The sequence below is a fragment of the Pleuronectes platessa genome, chromosome 2 (assembly GCF_947347685.1).
Source record: "Pleuronectes platessa chromosome 2, fPlePla1.1, whole genome shotgun sequence".
Lineage (NCBI taxonomy): Eukaryota > Metazoa > Chordata > Actinopteri > Pleuronectiformes > Pleuronectidae > Pleuronectes > Pleuronectes platessa.
In genome coordinates this window covers 2,280,290-2,295,403 of record NC_070627.1, presented here as the reverse complement: position 1 = coordinate 2,295,403, position 15,114 = coordinate 2,280,290, and the positions used below count along the sequence as shown (strand labels likewise).

Below are 15,114 nucleotides of genomic sequence, written 5' to 3'. Positions count from 1 at the left end.
TCTTAACTTTTTATATTAAAGCATAACTCCCTTAGATTCATTCAACATCACACAGAGTTCAAGCTGCTGCCCCAGGTTCTACGGGACAGACAGAGTGACGTTGTTATGGTTTCAAGGATCCGAATGTTTACACAAACAGAACAACAACATCGACCCACAAGGCGTCAGCTGTGTCAAGGCCTGTCATGGAGGGAGCATTTAGCCTAGCAACAATCAGAGGAGGAGCAAAACGGAGCTGCTCATCACTTCCTGATTCCAATGCCAAGAGGGTGGACTACGCCTGCACACTATCGAGGAAGAACCAAGGAAGACTTCTCCTCGTTATTGTCCAATCCAGTTCTACCTATTGTTATAAAATATTATAGAAGCCATCTGTTTGATGCGACTTGTGCCTGTCTGGTGCTGCTAGAGTGCCGGGGCTGTGCTTTGGGTGCCCATTGCTTTGCTGTTACTTTTCATACCTTTTCTTTGCTTCTAAATAAATACTTGAATTAGACCAGACTGGCACTTCTCATATTTAGGATAAACAAACACGCAACGACAGATCTCAAGGATTAAAGATCTGTGATAAACTGAGCAGTCAGAGCAGTGAGAGTTTTACAAGTCATTTAAAGAAGCTTCACCTATTTAGAAACTGAGAGTCAGTGTAAAGAGGCTAAAACCAGGATGATGTGTTCCAACCTGTTGACTCTGGTTAGAATCCTGGCAGCAGAGTTCTGTTCTGTCTGAGGAGGCTCCTCACTTTTCTATAGAGACAAATAAAAAAACTGTTGCTCTAATTATTCACCTAAATACATCACCTGGTTTTATTATGAAGTTTAAAAAGTTGTTTGCAGAGTAACACAATAATTAAAGAAGTGTCATGTACTGTGTGAATGAAATGCTTTTAATACTGTGAACAAATTAATTAATAAAAAACAGATAATGAATTTCTTTGTAACTTTATTAAAATCCCAACAAAATTAAAATACAATCAAAAACAATTAAGGAAAGGAATTTAAATCCTTAATGATGAATTAAAATCAAATGAAAACAAAGCAATCCTCCATATGTTAATGTTATTATCCATTAAATCTAAAGTGATTATATGTATAATATTCTGACACTGACTCACAACATTATCCTCTCACACCCACAGGTGAATTTATACATAGATTAGTGATTTATCTTCAGTTCAGGGTCCGTGTGGGTGGAGGTGGAGCAAGTGGAACATGGTGACCAGCAAACACTCACACACAACGTAGATGGACGTTTCCTATGACCCTTGTTTTTTTGCTAACATACGCTCCAACGTTAACGCCCGGCTGAACGGAGACTATCCTGTCACACATGAATCCATCAGAGGCCACTGGCACCTGAACAGTCACTCATGAGTTTGGAGAAGCTCCTGCACGGTCCATGCTTTACAAATGACTTAAGGTTGTAATGGTCTTTGGTATCTGGACAACACAGAAGGTCTTGAAGGTACATTACACCTTACTACTGTTACAATGTATTAATTAGATTAATAAACATATTAATCTAATTAATACATACATACATACATACATATTAATGCCTGAAATAATATGAAGTTGATCTGTTGGACATGTTGACGCGGTGAGGTCATTGATCATTTCATCAGTAAAGTCTGTTCAGTGACTCTTGTTCAGTGAGTTCATGGACACACAATCAGTTTGTTTCACCTCCATCTCACACGTGGAAAATAAAAGAACAAATAATCAGCTCATTGATGAGGATCAGGATCAACACAGGTTATAAAACATCACACAACCTGATTTCTACATTGATTTAGAAAACAACAGCAACATCAGTTCTTTCAAACACATTCACATCAGTGTAATTATAGATTTCTGTCTTTACAAAGTGAACTAAATATGTGTGATAAAGGAAGGTCAGTGTTTGATTGACAGCTGATCTCTGTGAGGAGCAGAAACGTCACCACGAAGAACTTTGATCAACAAACATGGAGAAAAAAGAAGTTAAAGATTAATACGCAGAATCTAAATCACTGCTTTAATGACTCGAGTCTATTTGGGTTTACAGAACTTAGCTGTGTCTCCATAATTACAAACCCTAACTCCAGCATAGAGAGGGTGAGTGAATGTGGTCTGGACCCTGTGGAGGAGAGTCATGGTGTCAGAGACTCTGTAGAAGGACAGAACACCTGCACTGTGATCCAGGTACACTCCTACTCTGGAGGACACAGGACCTGACACTGGAGTCTTGATGCTGTTGTAGTAAAAGTTATATCTTTTAACCTCACAATATAACATCCAAGATGTATCATTGAATCCAAATCTACATTCATGTGAGTTCCCTGATCTGCTGATATTCTTGTATGTGACTGCTACGCCAACTCCTCCTCTCACCCTCACCCCCACCTCCACCTCCCAGTAACAACGTCCAGTCAGACTCTCTCTACTCAGGACCTGATCCCAATAAGTGAATCTGTCTGTGTGATTCGAATAAGACTGATCTACTCTCATATATGTTACTTGTCTGTTTCCCTCAGATAATAACAGATATTTGTATGCTGTGTTTGGATCCAGTGTGATTTCTTGTGAATATTTTAAGAAGTCAGCTCTGGTCTCTGGCTCTGGTTGTGGCAGTAAAACATCCACTTGAGACACAATCTGAAAAATCTTTCTCTCTGTCTCACTCAGAATGTCCTGTAGTCGACCTCTGACCTGGGACACAGCTGCTGTCACGTCCTCAAAGTACCTCACAGGACGGATCCTGATGCTGGATGAGTGTGTAGATCGACTGAGTGGTGTCAGTGAGGGGTAGTTGTGTAGAAACTGGTAGTGATCCTCTGTGTCTGAGAGCTGCTTCAGTTCCTGGTCTTTCCTCTTCAGCTCAGTGATCTCCTGCTCCGGTCTCTCCTGAAGCTCTCTGATTCGACTCACTTCAGTTTCCTGCTGGGATCTGATCTGCTGCATCACATCAGAGCTTCTTTTCATCAGCAGAAGGATCATCTCAGTGAAGATCTCCTTACTTTCTGCCACTTCTTTATCAGCAGAGGCATTGAGGGCCTCCTCCTCCTGTTGAAGCAGCTTCACGTCTTTCTCTGTGTCCTGGACTCTCTGCTGGATTGTTTGTCTCCTCAGCCCGAGCTCTCTCTGCCTCGCAGTCCTTTCTGCTGCAGCTGTCACTGTGTCGTGGTCTTTATGTTCATCCACAGAGCAGAGATAACAGATACACTGCTGATCAGTGCGGCAGAACATCTTCATCACCTCATCGTGACGAGAGCAGAGGTTCTCCTGTAGCTTCTCCGAGGGCTCCACCAGCTTGTGCTTCTTCAATAGAGCTGACTGAAGATGAGGCTGGAGGTGTTTTTCACAATAAGAGGCCAAACAATTCAAACAGGACTTGAGAGCTTTCAGTTTTCTCCCAGTGCAGAAATCACAGGTCACATCTTCAGGTCCAGCATAGCAGTGATAAGCAGGAGCAGCTTGGAGTCCAGTCTTCTTCAGCTCCTCCACTAAAGCAGCTAACATGGTGTTTTTCACCAGGCCAGGCCTCGGTGAGAAGGTCTTTCTACACTGAGGGCAGCTGTAGCTTCCTCTCTCCTCCCCATGGTCCCAGTGGGTGTTAATACAGCTCTTACAGTAGCTGTGTCCACAGCCAGTAGTCACCGGATCCTTCAGTAGATCCAGACAGATCGAACAGCAGAATCTTTCTCTGTCCAGTTGAATTTCTTGCTGCGCCATTTCAGCTGCTGACAGAGACTGTAGAACAGGTTATCTTCCTCTGAGCAGAAATAGATCTCTGCTCATCCCCCTCTAGTTCACTCCTTGCAGTGACTCATCCTCCACAGTTCACAGCTTTTTACTGGTTCTTACACTGACACACCTGTGAAGGGAGGAGACACAGACGTACCCTGACTGGGAGGAGCTGGCTGTGTTTGAGGAAGAAGTTATTGGTGTGTCAGGATTAACTGCATTTCACAGTGGCCTGGTCACACTTGATGTTACAGTTTTTCACAATTGTTAACACACGTTTTTCAAAACAATAACGGCTTTCTCAAAACTGCACACAGAAAACTGAAAACCTGACACACAAAATGCTAAACCTGACACTCACTTTGCAAGATGACTGTTTGCTATCAAATCTCTTACCTGTTCACAAAATGGAACTCGTGTTTTCATTTGGTACACACAGCCATATTTTCAAATGACACACACATACCATTCATTGAGAACACACAACGAAGCATTTGCTTGCACACTACCAAGCATTTACAGCACACTGAAGTGCAAAACTGAAAACACAATCATCAAAATGGAACACACCATATGAATGACATTGATTCTGGAGAATGAGCCATTTCTCCTATATCTCAATGTAGGCCTACTTTTTTGAATAGTCAAACATAAAGCAGCACACAAATATGAAACAGATATATTTAGAAACACCACCAGTATGGTGGAAGGTATGGTACTGTAAACTGTGGATGGTGTTGAAACCAGTTCTGGACCAGAGCAGAGCGGTGGAATGACACATTGTCCCTGATGACAATGGATTGCATCTGGTGCATGTGGTTTACTGCTTTGACGATGTTGTGCAATCGGTCCAAACATTTGAGAACGTGAGGTGTGTTGTAAGAGCCCACTGTGGGTCATCTACCTGGCCAGGTGGTACCAGCAGGTCATGCAGGCCATCCAGGAAGACGAGGAGACGGGCAGCGTTATAGGCCCCTAGGTGGGCATGACGGTGCAAGATCCCATGGTGATTCATTGCAGCAAACATTGTGATGTTCCCACCACGCTGGCCAGGGACCTCAATGATGGTCCGCTGGCCAATGAGGTTTCTGCCCCGTCGCCTCCTCTTCACCAGGTTGAATACCACCTCGTCGATAAAGATGTACTGGTACAACACATGAGCTGTGTCATGCTCCTGGATCCGCTGACACAGACAGCATGAGAATGCAAGTTACAGTATGGACACATAGAGGTCAACACAGTGGGTTACAGTGAGACACTGTAGAAAAGGAACAATATTGGATTACAGGTACAATACATGCATGTGTCAGTGCTGAATGTTGGTACTTACAAGCACAAACTCTCGCCATAACTCCGTCATGCCTGTGTTACGTTCAAATGGGACCCTGTACACTTGTTTCATTCACATGGCAGTCCTATGAAGAATACGCTCCAATGTAGAGAGGCTGACGGTCTGGACGTTTCTAAATGTAGCATGGTCAGCCAGGATCCTAGTTTTTATTTGTCTGAGTGTGATAGAGTTGTTCTCACGAACCATATCTACAATGTCAGTCTCCTGTTCGGCTGTGAAAATGAGGTGAAATTGCTCAACAGACCTGAATGTTTAGAGATTTGAGTATTTGTGTGTTGTAGGTTGATGCTTTGAGATTTTACTTGAGAAGTGTGTGCAACAACTGAACATTGTGTGTAGTGTTTTGACAACAAGTTGATTTGTAATTGACATCAGAGTGTAATGAAGGAAAGTCAGAGTCTTATGCAGATAAGGGAGTGTGAAGTAGTGCCAAATTGGGTTGAGCGATTGGTTCATGAAGTGAAGGTTGTGCAAATTGTGCCGGATTTTCGCTTTTTGTGTGTTAACAACTGAGAAAAACTGTAATCAAAGGCACAAAAGTGGGACTCAACCTCTGTTTTTTTAAACGGAGGAGAAAGTGCCACATGTCTGCTGACATTTAAACTATCCTGATGGAATAGGGTAGGTGATGTTACCTGAATTGGGGATATGTCGTTTTCTTTTATCCCAAATATGAGAAGAGCCGGTCTTGGTTTTATTCAATCAATTATTTTTAAGAAGTGATGAAAAGGTACAGCAAAGCACAGCCCCTGCCCTCTAGCAGCACCGGGCAGTAAAGAGTCGCACTGCTCGGACGGAAGTTACAATATTTATAACAGTAGGTAGAACAGGATTGGTCAATAACGAGGGGGTGTCGCCGTGGTTGAGACTTGGTTCTTCCTTGATGGTGCGCAGGCGTAGACCCAGCCTCTTGGCACTAGAAACAGGAAATGATGGGAGCCGCTCCGTTTCACTCCTCCTCTGATGGTTGCTGGGGAAAATCGTCACTTCATGACAGTTCGATTTTGTGTTTTATAAACAAGCCTTGACTCGACTGACGCCTTGTGGGTCGGTGTTGTTGTTCATTGGAGTAAAGAATATTGTGTTCCTGCTCTATCGGCTGTATGTTCTGTTTGTGTAAACATGCGCATCCTCCTCACATAGCAACGGCTTTCTATCTTCCCTCCCGAAGCTGGTGCAGCTGCTTGAACTCTATGTGATGTTAACTAAAGCATCTGGGGGGTGGAGGCTGGATGAGACACTTCACGCCCACCTACACCGGCAACCTGCAGTCAATACTAATAATCATCTACTAGCTGTCAATCAGTGTCCATGCCCCAAATATATACGGTGCTTTATGGTCAATCAATCAATCAGCATAATAATTTACTTAATTAACATAATAAAGCTGTATTCACCAAATCCTTCCTGAAGTCATAAATCAAGTGGAGACGCCCTCTGCTGGTCGTTCCAAAAATTATTGGTTTCAGGCACCTGCGCGTTCTCTTCATTCTCTGGTCCAGGTGGAGTATACCTCCCTTTTTAAAAACTACTAATGACTTACTCCTAGAGTCGTTTCAGGTGTGTCAGTGTTTTCTGTGCAGGAGAGAAGTTTGTTGTGCAATAATGCATTAAACTTGATACCATCAAATGTTGTGCCTTTCGGCATTCAATAAATTTGGTTATCAAAATAAAATATTGAATATTAATATCACTGAATAACTTATAACCAAAATATCACAACACAAATCAAACTTATAAACATCACACAGAATCGAATAAACAGTCTTGCTTAGCTTGTATAATTATTAAGCCCAGTTCTGTTACCCGTCTGCGTAAAGGGGAAAAAGAAAGTTGCTGTGCAGTTCGCAGTTCGGTGACGTCGTCTGGCTGGTTGTGTGGCTCCTGGTTGTATGGCTCCTGCCTTAGTGGTTCTGTTGAGCTGTGCAGCTCAGTTGCTGGTTGAAGTTTTCCTGCAGGACATCGCGTCGATGCTCGGAGGCTGGTAGAGCTTGGGTTGCGAGGAGGTTTCCTTGGTGAGATGAGCTGGATCTGAACCTTTGTGCTCCTCTTGAAGAGTTGGATGGAAAGAGAAGATGTGAGCTGGAGAAGATGCAGGAAGAGAGGCTGAGTTCGGGAGGCTCTGGTTTTCTCCAGAACAAAGGAAATGCAGCTTCAGGCTTTTGACTGCCAATGTGGGCCGAACGTTGGTTTCCCAAATTCCATGTCCCAACAAAGTTTCTACAAAGATTTTAAACATCGCAGAACTTTTACATTAAAAAAAAACTATATGACATGATATGTCTCCTTTAAATCAAAGGTCTGTCAATTTATCTCATCTATATGATCCCTCCCTTCACATCTCCCTGGGTTAATGAATTAATTTGTAGCTGCCTTTTAATGACGCCCTTTAAGTATTAGCCTAATTTCAAATTTTTAATTTACCTCTCCTTTTTTTTTCTCATCAGTTGAATCCTGTGTTATCGTCCATGGCAGATAGAACCAGCCGAGTGGGATCTTCAGCCCTCAAGGTCGTCGGTTGGGTTCACCCGGCACTAAGACGCATTATCACTCAGGTAAGAGGAAAAGTCAGTGACCATCCAGGGGAAATGCTGCAATTGGACCAAAAGGAATGAGACTGAAGAAAACAACGTATGAAGCTTTTCAGTTTAATCCTTAATCGTCCGGAAATATTTCATCACCATCAATCAAAGCTCCTGCAAATGACTTTCATGTGAAACAATCCTCTAATCGTACAGTAGATACATTTAGGAGGAAATGCTATTACATTCACATTATGTTTTACCATCAACCTTCTCTACCTCCCATACTAGTTTTGTAACGATTCGATTCTGAGCTCCTGCTGTCTCCTGCTCTCGATGTGCTTTTCCTTGTTATCTCTGCTTAAGAGGTTCTGGCCAAAAGGATTTTTTTGAACACAAGAAAGCGGTTTAAGTTATATGCCTCTACATTCCTGTTCTAATCTTGAATCTTTCTTTTCTTTTTGGAGCCGACGAAAAGCCAAGTAGTGCAACAATTCCCTCCCATTGTCCAACAGTTAGAACAGAGCCAAGAGGCCTTTTACACTAAAATCAAGAATCACCATTAGGAGTGTCATAGTTTGCATATAAGACCTTTAAGTCTTTATTAAAATGCACAATATTTAACTTCAGCTGCTATGGGTCAAGACCTAGATTGATGATGTCGCAGCAGGGGATCATGGGACTTGTTGGTTGGGTTTGAAAGAAACAAGTCAACAAAGTATATAACATAGGTCTGGTGCTTTATAGACATTTTACTGAAGAATGTTACACAAACTAAATATTTTAATCATATCCAGGAGTTTTTACGGAAGAAAGACAAGAGTTTAAAACCAAGCAAAGGGGCAGCGATGTGATTTATTTTTGTCTTATTCCAAATACTCTGTTCTTTCCTATTTAATTGTTTGTTTTTTATTCCCGTCTTTTGACCATCTCTCCTCTATTACATTTTCTTTCAGTCGTCTTTTTCCTGTCCTCTTCTCAGCATCATCCTTCTCCTCTCATCTCTCCCCGTTAAATTTCTATTTTCTCATCACCACCATTTCCAACTGCTCCTTTTTGTTATCATTCTGCATCTTGTTTTTCTTTTCACCCGGTCTTTTGTTTTCCATCATTCCCTTCTTCCCTTGACCATTTTCTATTTTTCCCCTCCTTCTCTTTTTCTGTCCCGTTTCCAACTTTTCCTCCCTTTGCATTTTCTCCAAACTCCCTCTCTCTAATGGCCTGTCCTTTTCTGCGGGACCACAATAGTCTTAGCATTTGGATTACTGTAATGGGGCTCGCATCACCCTGGTATGATCAGCCTTCTGGGGTTAGCTGCCTTTTAGCGTCCAGTTAGCATCTCCCCAACAGAATCGACTGAGGAAGCTAAGCCGGAAAAAGCACTAATCCACACAGCACCGGCCATTGTTGCTTTCCCTGACGGCCTCTGTGCTAAAAGGGGCTAATTGATGTGGCCGCCTGCTTACTGTCAGCCGTATAGGGAGGCGGATGATTGTTGAGCGAATGTGTCGCATTCATTTATATTTATTTAGAAAATGTATATAAATAAAGACAAATTATGGAAAGAAAGTAGCGAAAGAAAAATAAACATAAAAGGTAATATTAATGAATAATTTAATCTACATAATCACAAACTGAATAAATCTTATAAAAGTCATTAATTAAAAATGATCTTGTACTTTACCAGCTTCCTATATATATATATATGTTATTACCCTGTCCTCTATATTGTATGTAATAATAACGATAATTTAAATTATAAAAAAAAGGTGATATATATAGTTATACATACATACAAGCTCATACAACTACATCCTTAATCAGATATACACATATTTACATTGTTATTTATATCAAAAACAGAGGTAGATAAACTAAGGAACAATAAATATTAAGTGACCAAATCAAACCCCTCTTGATCCCTGCACCTTATGAACTTTGTCTTTGTCTTTGTCTTTGTACTTTTTGGGGAGCTGTCACGTCGTCCATCTTTATTTTCAGTCTCTGGTCACGACGCCCCCCCCCCCCCCCCCCTCCCTCATCATGCCCGCACATTCTTTAAAAAGAGGACAATGATCATCGTGTTCCGCTCGTACTCGTTAAATAATTATGGCTGCACATGTCTCTGTGAATAAAAACCATCAGGACTTCATCTGTCGTGTCTTTGATGTGAAACATCTGCATGAGACTGACAACACGCAATCCTGCTCTCATCTAACAAACATTAACACAAATATGTGACACAACAGCTGCACTTTGACAGGAACACGGGACAATAACAGAGATGATAGAATGTTAAGTGTGTGTGTGTGTGTGTGTGTCTGTTGTTACATGGTATCAAAGACAAACACTGGGTTATTTTTTGCCCTAACCAGGTTATCCCCTAATAAATAATTGTTCACACCTACAGCAACGCACAAGCACAGATGAATAAAGGTTTTTATCTGTGGTAATGAGATAAATATAGTGTGTGCGTGTGTGTGCACATCTGTTTGACTATTTGTGTGTGTTCAGTGGCCTGTTTGGCCTTTAATGGGGTCATAACTCAGTTTCTTGGCTGTTTTCTACAGATGGCGGTGTGTGTGTGTGTGTGTGTGTGTGTGTGTGTGTGTGTGTGTGTGTGTGTGTGTGTGTGTTTGTGTAAGTGTGTGTGTGTGTGTGTGTGTGTGTGTATGTGTGTGTGTGAGAGAGAGAAAGAGAAAGCGAGGCAAGTGGCCTGAGGTGGCGTTCAGATAATTTGACCTGTGAAAACTCTAAAAAACAACTGGCTTATCAATATTAATGTTTGTTTCATATGTGTTGAAACTTGCACTGAATGTAAATCTCAAAGTATTTGAACTAAACCTTCTTAAAGCACCTCATGTTTAAATGAACATGGAGAGATGTGACTGTGCCGCACCATCTGGTTTTATTTATCTCGAAGGTTCAATCCGTGCATGATGATGCAGTTTAAAATCATCAAAATCTCTCCATCAAGGTTATTAATAATTGAATACTCAGCATTTTAGAATCCACAATTAAAAAATCAATGACAAAGGCAAAAGATGAACCGAGAAACTGAGAATATGGACAAAATGTTTCCAAACCAGAGAAAATCATGTTTTGCAGATGATAAAATACCAGAGGTGAGTCGAGGTGCTTTAGAGAAATGTAGCTGCAGCTCGAAAGTAAAGAAGCAAAATCGAGGGAAGTTGTATTTTCCAAAGTTTGCACAGAGCAAACACCACACTGTCGAGCCGTGTGCAAATACCTCAACGTGCTAAATAATTAGGTTCCTGCAAATTCAATTAAATTTCTGCAGAATAATGAAGAGTTTAGACACACGGGCAAGTTTATAAAAAGCACAAATTGAAATTGCAGCCGTACGTCTGCTCCTCTTGTGGATCGAGTCACTCTGAACGGACAAACAAGGCTTGTTAGAGGCCACAGGTTAAAAAAAGGAGACGTCCCACCACAGATAAACTCATCTCCTCCGTCAGCAGCAGAATCTACAGAGACTCCGTCCTCCTGAGGACTTAATCCTCCACGTCCCCCGGAGCGGAGGCTGATGTGCGGCTCCATCTATCACGGTGAGCAGACCCCAGCTGGAAGGAGGAGATGTGTCAGGTACAAGGCCAAGACACCAATCACTAAGAGGAAGCATAATGTGCCTCTACGTCTTGTACTGTCAGGAAAACGTTTCATTATCACTACAAGCTCCCCATCACCCCCACCGTGCAGCAACCAGGGTCTCCATCACTGAGTCCATTTGTTTTCTCTTTCATAGAGAAACGTCCCGGCTGCTCACAGAGACCATCAAAGTATTTGCTTTTCTTTTCACAACATTTTCCCACAACTCCGAGGTTGAATATCTTGTGTGCACCAGAGAATTCCAGCTTTTTAAAGCTTCGCAGACCTCACATCAGCGCTCGGGGCCAAAAGGTGGATACATGTCACCCAACGTGCCCAAAGCTCTGTGTCTCTAATTTGGTTTTAGTGACAACTTGCTCCTCTGGTGGCTGCAGCTTGTTGAATGAGGACGTGAGCTGCAGCATTGTGAGGACGCCCCCGAGCTGATCAGGAGGGGGCAACAAAGAGTCACCTGAGCAAAGCACTCTGTTGTGTGTGTGTGTGTGTGTGTGGTTGTGTGTGTGAAAAGCAAGCGAGTGTGACTAATACAGTCGAGGTTGGGATTAACTTTTCCACCCCGAATATCATTCTCTTGAAACCTCCTGACACAATATGCTCTCTAATACACACACACAAACACACACACATGCACACACACGTACACACATGCACACACACACACACACACACACAGGTACGCACGGTATGCAAATAGCTGACTTTGAAAATAGCAAATGTTTACTAAGATGAAAGGTTTGGCTTATTTCTTCCCCTCTAAGAGGATCCGAGCCAGAATGAGCGACTGCCAACACTCTCTCTGTGTGTGTGTAAGTGTGTGTGTGTGTGTGTGTGCACGTGCATGTGTGTGAATGAGACTCTGGCGTCTTTGTGCCTCCACACTTTCTTTGGCTCGGCCTCAAACACTACGTGTGTAATCTAGGTTCCGTGTCATCGGCATAACAAAGACAAATGTGCACTGGTAACATGCATCATTCTTCAAATCTGCTTCTCTCCCTTTTCTTGGTAATGAACTGAGCTTCAAATATCATCACTTTCACAAATGTTTGCCGTCACTTCCCTCCCTCTCTCCCTCTCTCCCTCTCTCCCTCCCTCCCTCCCTCCCTCCCTTCATATATCCTCCCCCCAAAACCCCATTTCTCTCCTTCTCTCCGTCTGCTGAGTTTAAAGAATTAATGACATCCTTTCAAAGGCTGGTATTCAGCCGGGGAAAAGGTTTTGCTCCTTGAAATCTGTCGGTTGATATTCACCCCACCAGGGATTCATCAGAATGTGCTGAGCATCAAGTATCAGCAGCAACTTACAGCTAAAGTCTCTATTTACCAAAACATCAAATCACACATATATATGGGGTATTTTTAAAAAGACGGCCTCGCTCTTTGTTCCCAGCGTGTGAACTCGTCCTCGGTCTTCAGGTGCGGCCGGCGGTGGTTAATCAGTGAAGCTGCTTCATGCAGCGTTTCACGTGGATTTCATCATGTCTGATTGAAGCATTAGAATGAAAAGGAAATGGCTGCTTCTACAAATGGTGAGAAACAATGAGGCTCTGGTGGATCGGCTTGAAAAGGGCAAATGGATAATGTGACAAGTGTTTTCTCATCTGTCTGTTGGTTGGTTGGCATCAGGATTACTGGAAAACCACCAAACTAATTTCCACAAAACTTGTTGGAGCATCATATATATATATATAAGACTCTATATATATATAAAGAGTTTTATAAGATAGAGTTTTATTATGGGTTCTTTCTCGTTTTTATTTCTCGTTTTTTAGTTTCTCGAGCCGATGCTCCAACAAGTTTTGTGGAAATTAGTTTTTATTTCATTTATGAGAAATAAAAACGAGAAAGAACCCATAATAAAACTCTTTATATATAACTCTTTATATATATAGAAAAGCGAGAAAGAACCCATAATAAAACTCTTTATATATAACTCTTTATATATATATATAGTTTAAATATGGGTTCTTCTCGTTTAATAAATCTCTTTATATATAACTCTTTTATATATATATATATATATATAACTCTTTATATAAATAGAGAGAGTTTAAATATGGGTTCTTTCTCGTTTTCTTTCTCGTTGTTTCTTTATAAACAAAAGAGAAAGATTCTGTAGTTTCTTACACGGAGGTGTTTCGTATTTCCTTTGCCAGGGAGGTTATGTTTTAACCCCTGTACGATTGTTTTTCAGTTGGTTTGTGTGATCGTAAGAAAGATCGCACAAAAACAATTGACGGGTCAGAGAAGAACCTGTTCAATGTTCATATCTATGTTCACAGCTGATCTTATTTTCTATTATGAGCTACTGCGGTGCTGTGTAGTGACATGTGAGATTATTAGTCTTTCATGCTGCTCTCTTTCTTAATATATATTTTACCTGGTGTTAATGTGAGACCTGCATCTGGATGTTTCACCTGTGAAAGCAAACATGTTGATGCTCTTGAAACTCTGCAGGATGCATCTCCACACATCTCCAGACCCTCATCTGAAGGTCCTAACTTTCCCCTTGTTCTCCAGCGAGCCTGGCGATGAAGCTTCAGATGAGCCAATCAGAGCCGACGGAGCATCATCACTCCACATCACTACGTCTGTAGACGTCTGCACCAGCTCCTTCTGCATAGTTAGAGTCCTGGAGCAACACAGGCAGAGCAGAGAGAGGGAGTAACCAGACGTACGACAGATGTAAGAAGCCTGAGATCAGATGTTGTTTTATAGACGATGTATCAACACACAGAACAAATGTACCAGATGTTTATGTGATCTTTGATAGACTTGGATATTTGCTTTTTAAATAAAGCCACACTAGGAAGCTTCAGTTTGAAGAGGGGCGAGCGTCTGACGTCTTGTCTACTGGGCTTTGGTACTCGCTCACTTTTCTGAATAGATTGCAAAGAAAAGCATTCTTTCCGTTTTAATTTAACACTTTAACAGAAAAGTTTGATCCTGACCAAACAGGGAAGAGGTCTTCCTACAAGGCTGAACTGTAGATGAGTTAAAGTTATTAAGAACCAGACTTCATCGGCAAAATATTCAGCAGGAAACTCGTAAAATATGAAGAGTTCTAAACACAGTTTGGTGGATTTGTTGCAGCCGCAGCTCCTCTGGTTCAGGAAGCAGAGGATCATGGGTAATATCCAGCGTTCAGTTGTGTTTCAGTTCAGTCAGGGGGACGACACTCTGAGCACGGAGTCCAGCAGCATTAATCACGTCCGGCTGCAGAGGGCGCTGTCGCCCGCCTAACGTATCATAGTGTTGCTTTAGCGTGACCCGACCCAGTAAGAGAACTGCACTGGTCACACCTTCTTATCGTCCTAATCCCTCCTCTCTTCACTCCCTCTCCCTTCAACTGAACCTCTCTTTATCTCACCTCACCCCTCCTCGCACTTTTTCCTTCCCCCGGACATCCCTTCCCCCCCCCGCCCACAGGATAAAAGGAGCAGGACAGAGGTGAGGAGAAAGAGCAGAGGAATAATAAAATCAAAGCGCTCTCATTAGTAAAGGTCTCTTTAGTCGGGTGAGATCTGTGTGTTCTGCTCAACAAGCCATCCATTCTGCTCTGAGTGTGATGCATCGACGACAATTACAGCAAAACCAGCAATGTTTGCTAATGTCTCACTTTGGCCCCGACGGATCGGTCCTGTTTGTTTTGGTCGATTTAAAAGAGAGATTTTTGGGGAAGGTTTGTCCATAAACACTAATGTCAAATACAATAAAGTAAAGAAATCCAGGAACTTGTTTAAATTCATTCAATCTATGAAGCGAGGATTCTCACAGGCAAGAGATTCCGAGTGAGAGCTGCACGACTAAAGAGTGAGAGCACAACTGCAGCTTGAACTTTAAGGAGCGTCTGCGTGGACAGTAAAAACTGTAAAAACTGTCAAAACTGT

At 42.1% G+C, this 15,114-nt stretch overlaps 2 protein-coding genes across 2 annotated transcripts in view; both read right to left on the bottom strand.

The window, feature by feature from the left end:
- Positions 1 to 925: 925 nt before the first annotated feature.
- Positions 926 to 3,792, bottom strand: LOC128455035 (tripartite motif-containing protein 16-like). The gene has a single exon (XM_053438667.1). It carries the CDS (start codon positions 3,711 to 3,713, stop codon positions 2,031 to 2,033), a length of 1,683 nt encoding a protein of 560 aa, XP_053294642.1. The 5' UTR covers positions 3,714 to 3,792; the 3' UTR covers positions 926 to 2,030.
- A 9,916-nt stretch (positions 3,793 to 13,708) lies between these two features.
- ptprt (protein tyrosine phosphatase receptor type T) overlaps positions 13,709 to 15,114 on the bottom strand; it is a 78,617-nt gene continuing 77,211 nt past the window's right edge. The window contains 2 exon segments of the mRNA XM_053442584.1: positions 13,709 to 13,856; positions 15,000 to 15,030. Coding sequence (XP_053298559.1) covers positions 13,709 to 13,856; positions 15,000 to 15,030 — 179 coding nt within the window.

What these genes read in the sequence shown, in the direction of transcription:
- LOC128455035 (XM_053438667.1), bottom strand. Translation starts at nt 3,713, where the DNA reads ATGGCGCAGCAAGAAATTCAACTGGACAGAGAAAGATTCTGCTGTTCG.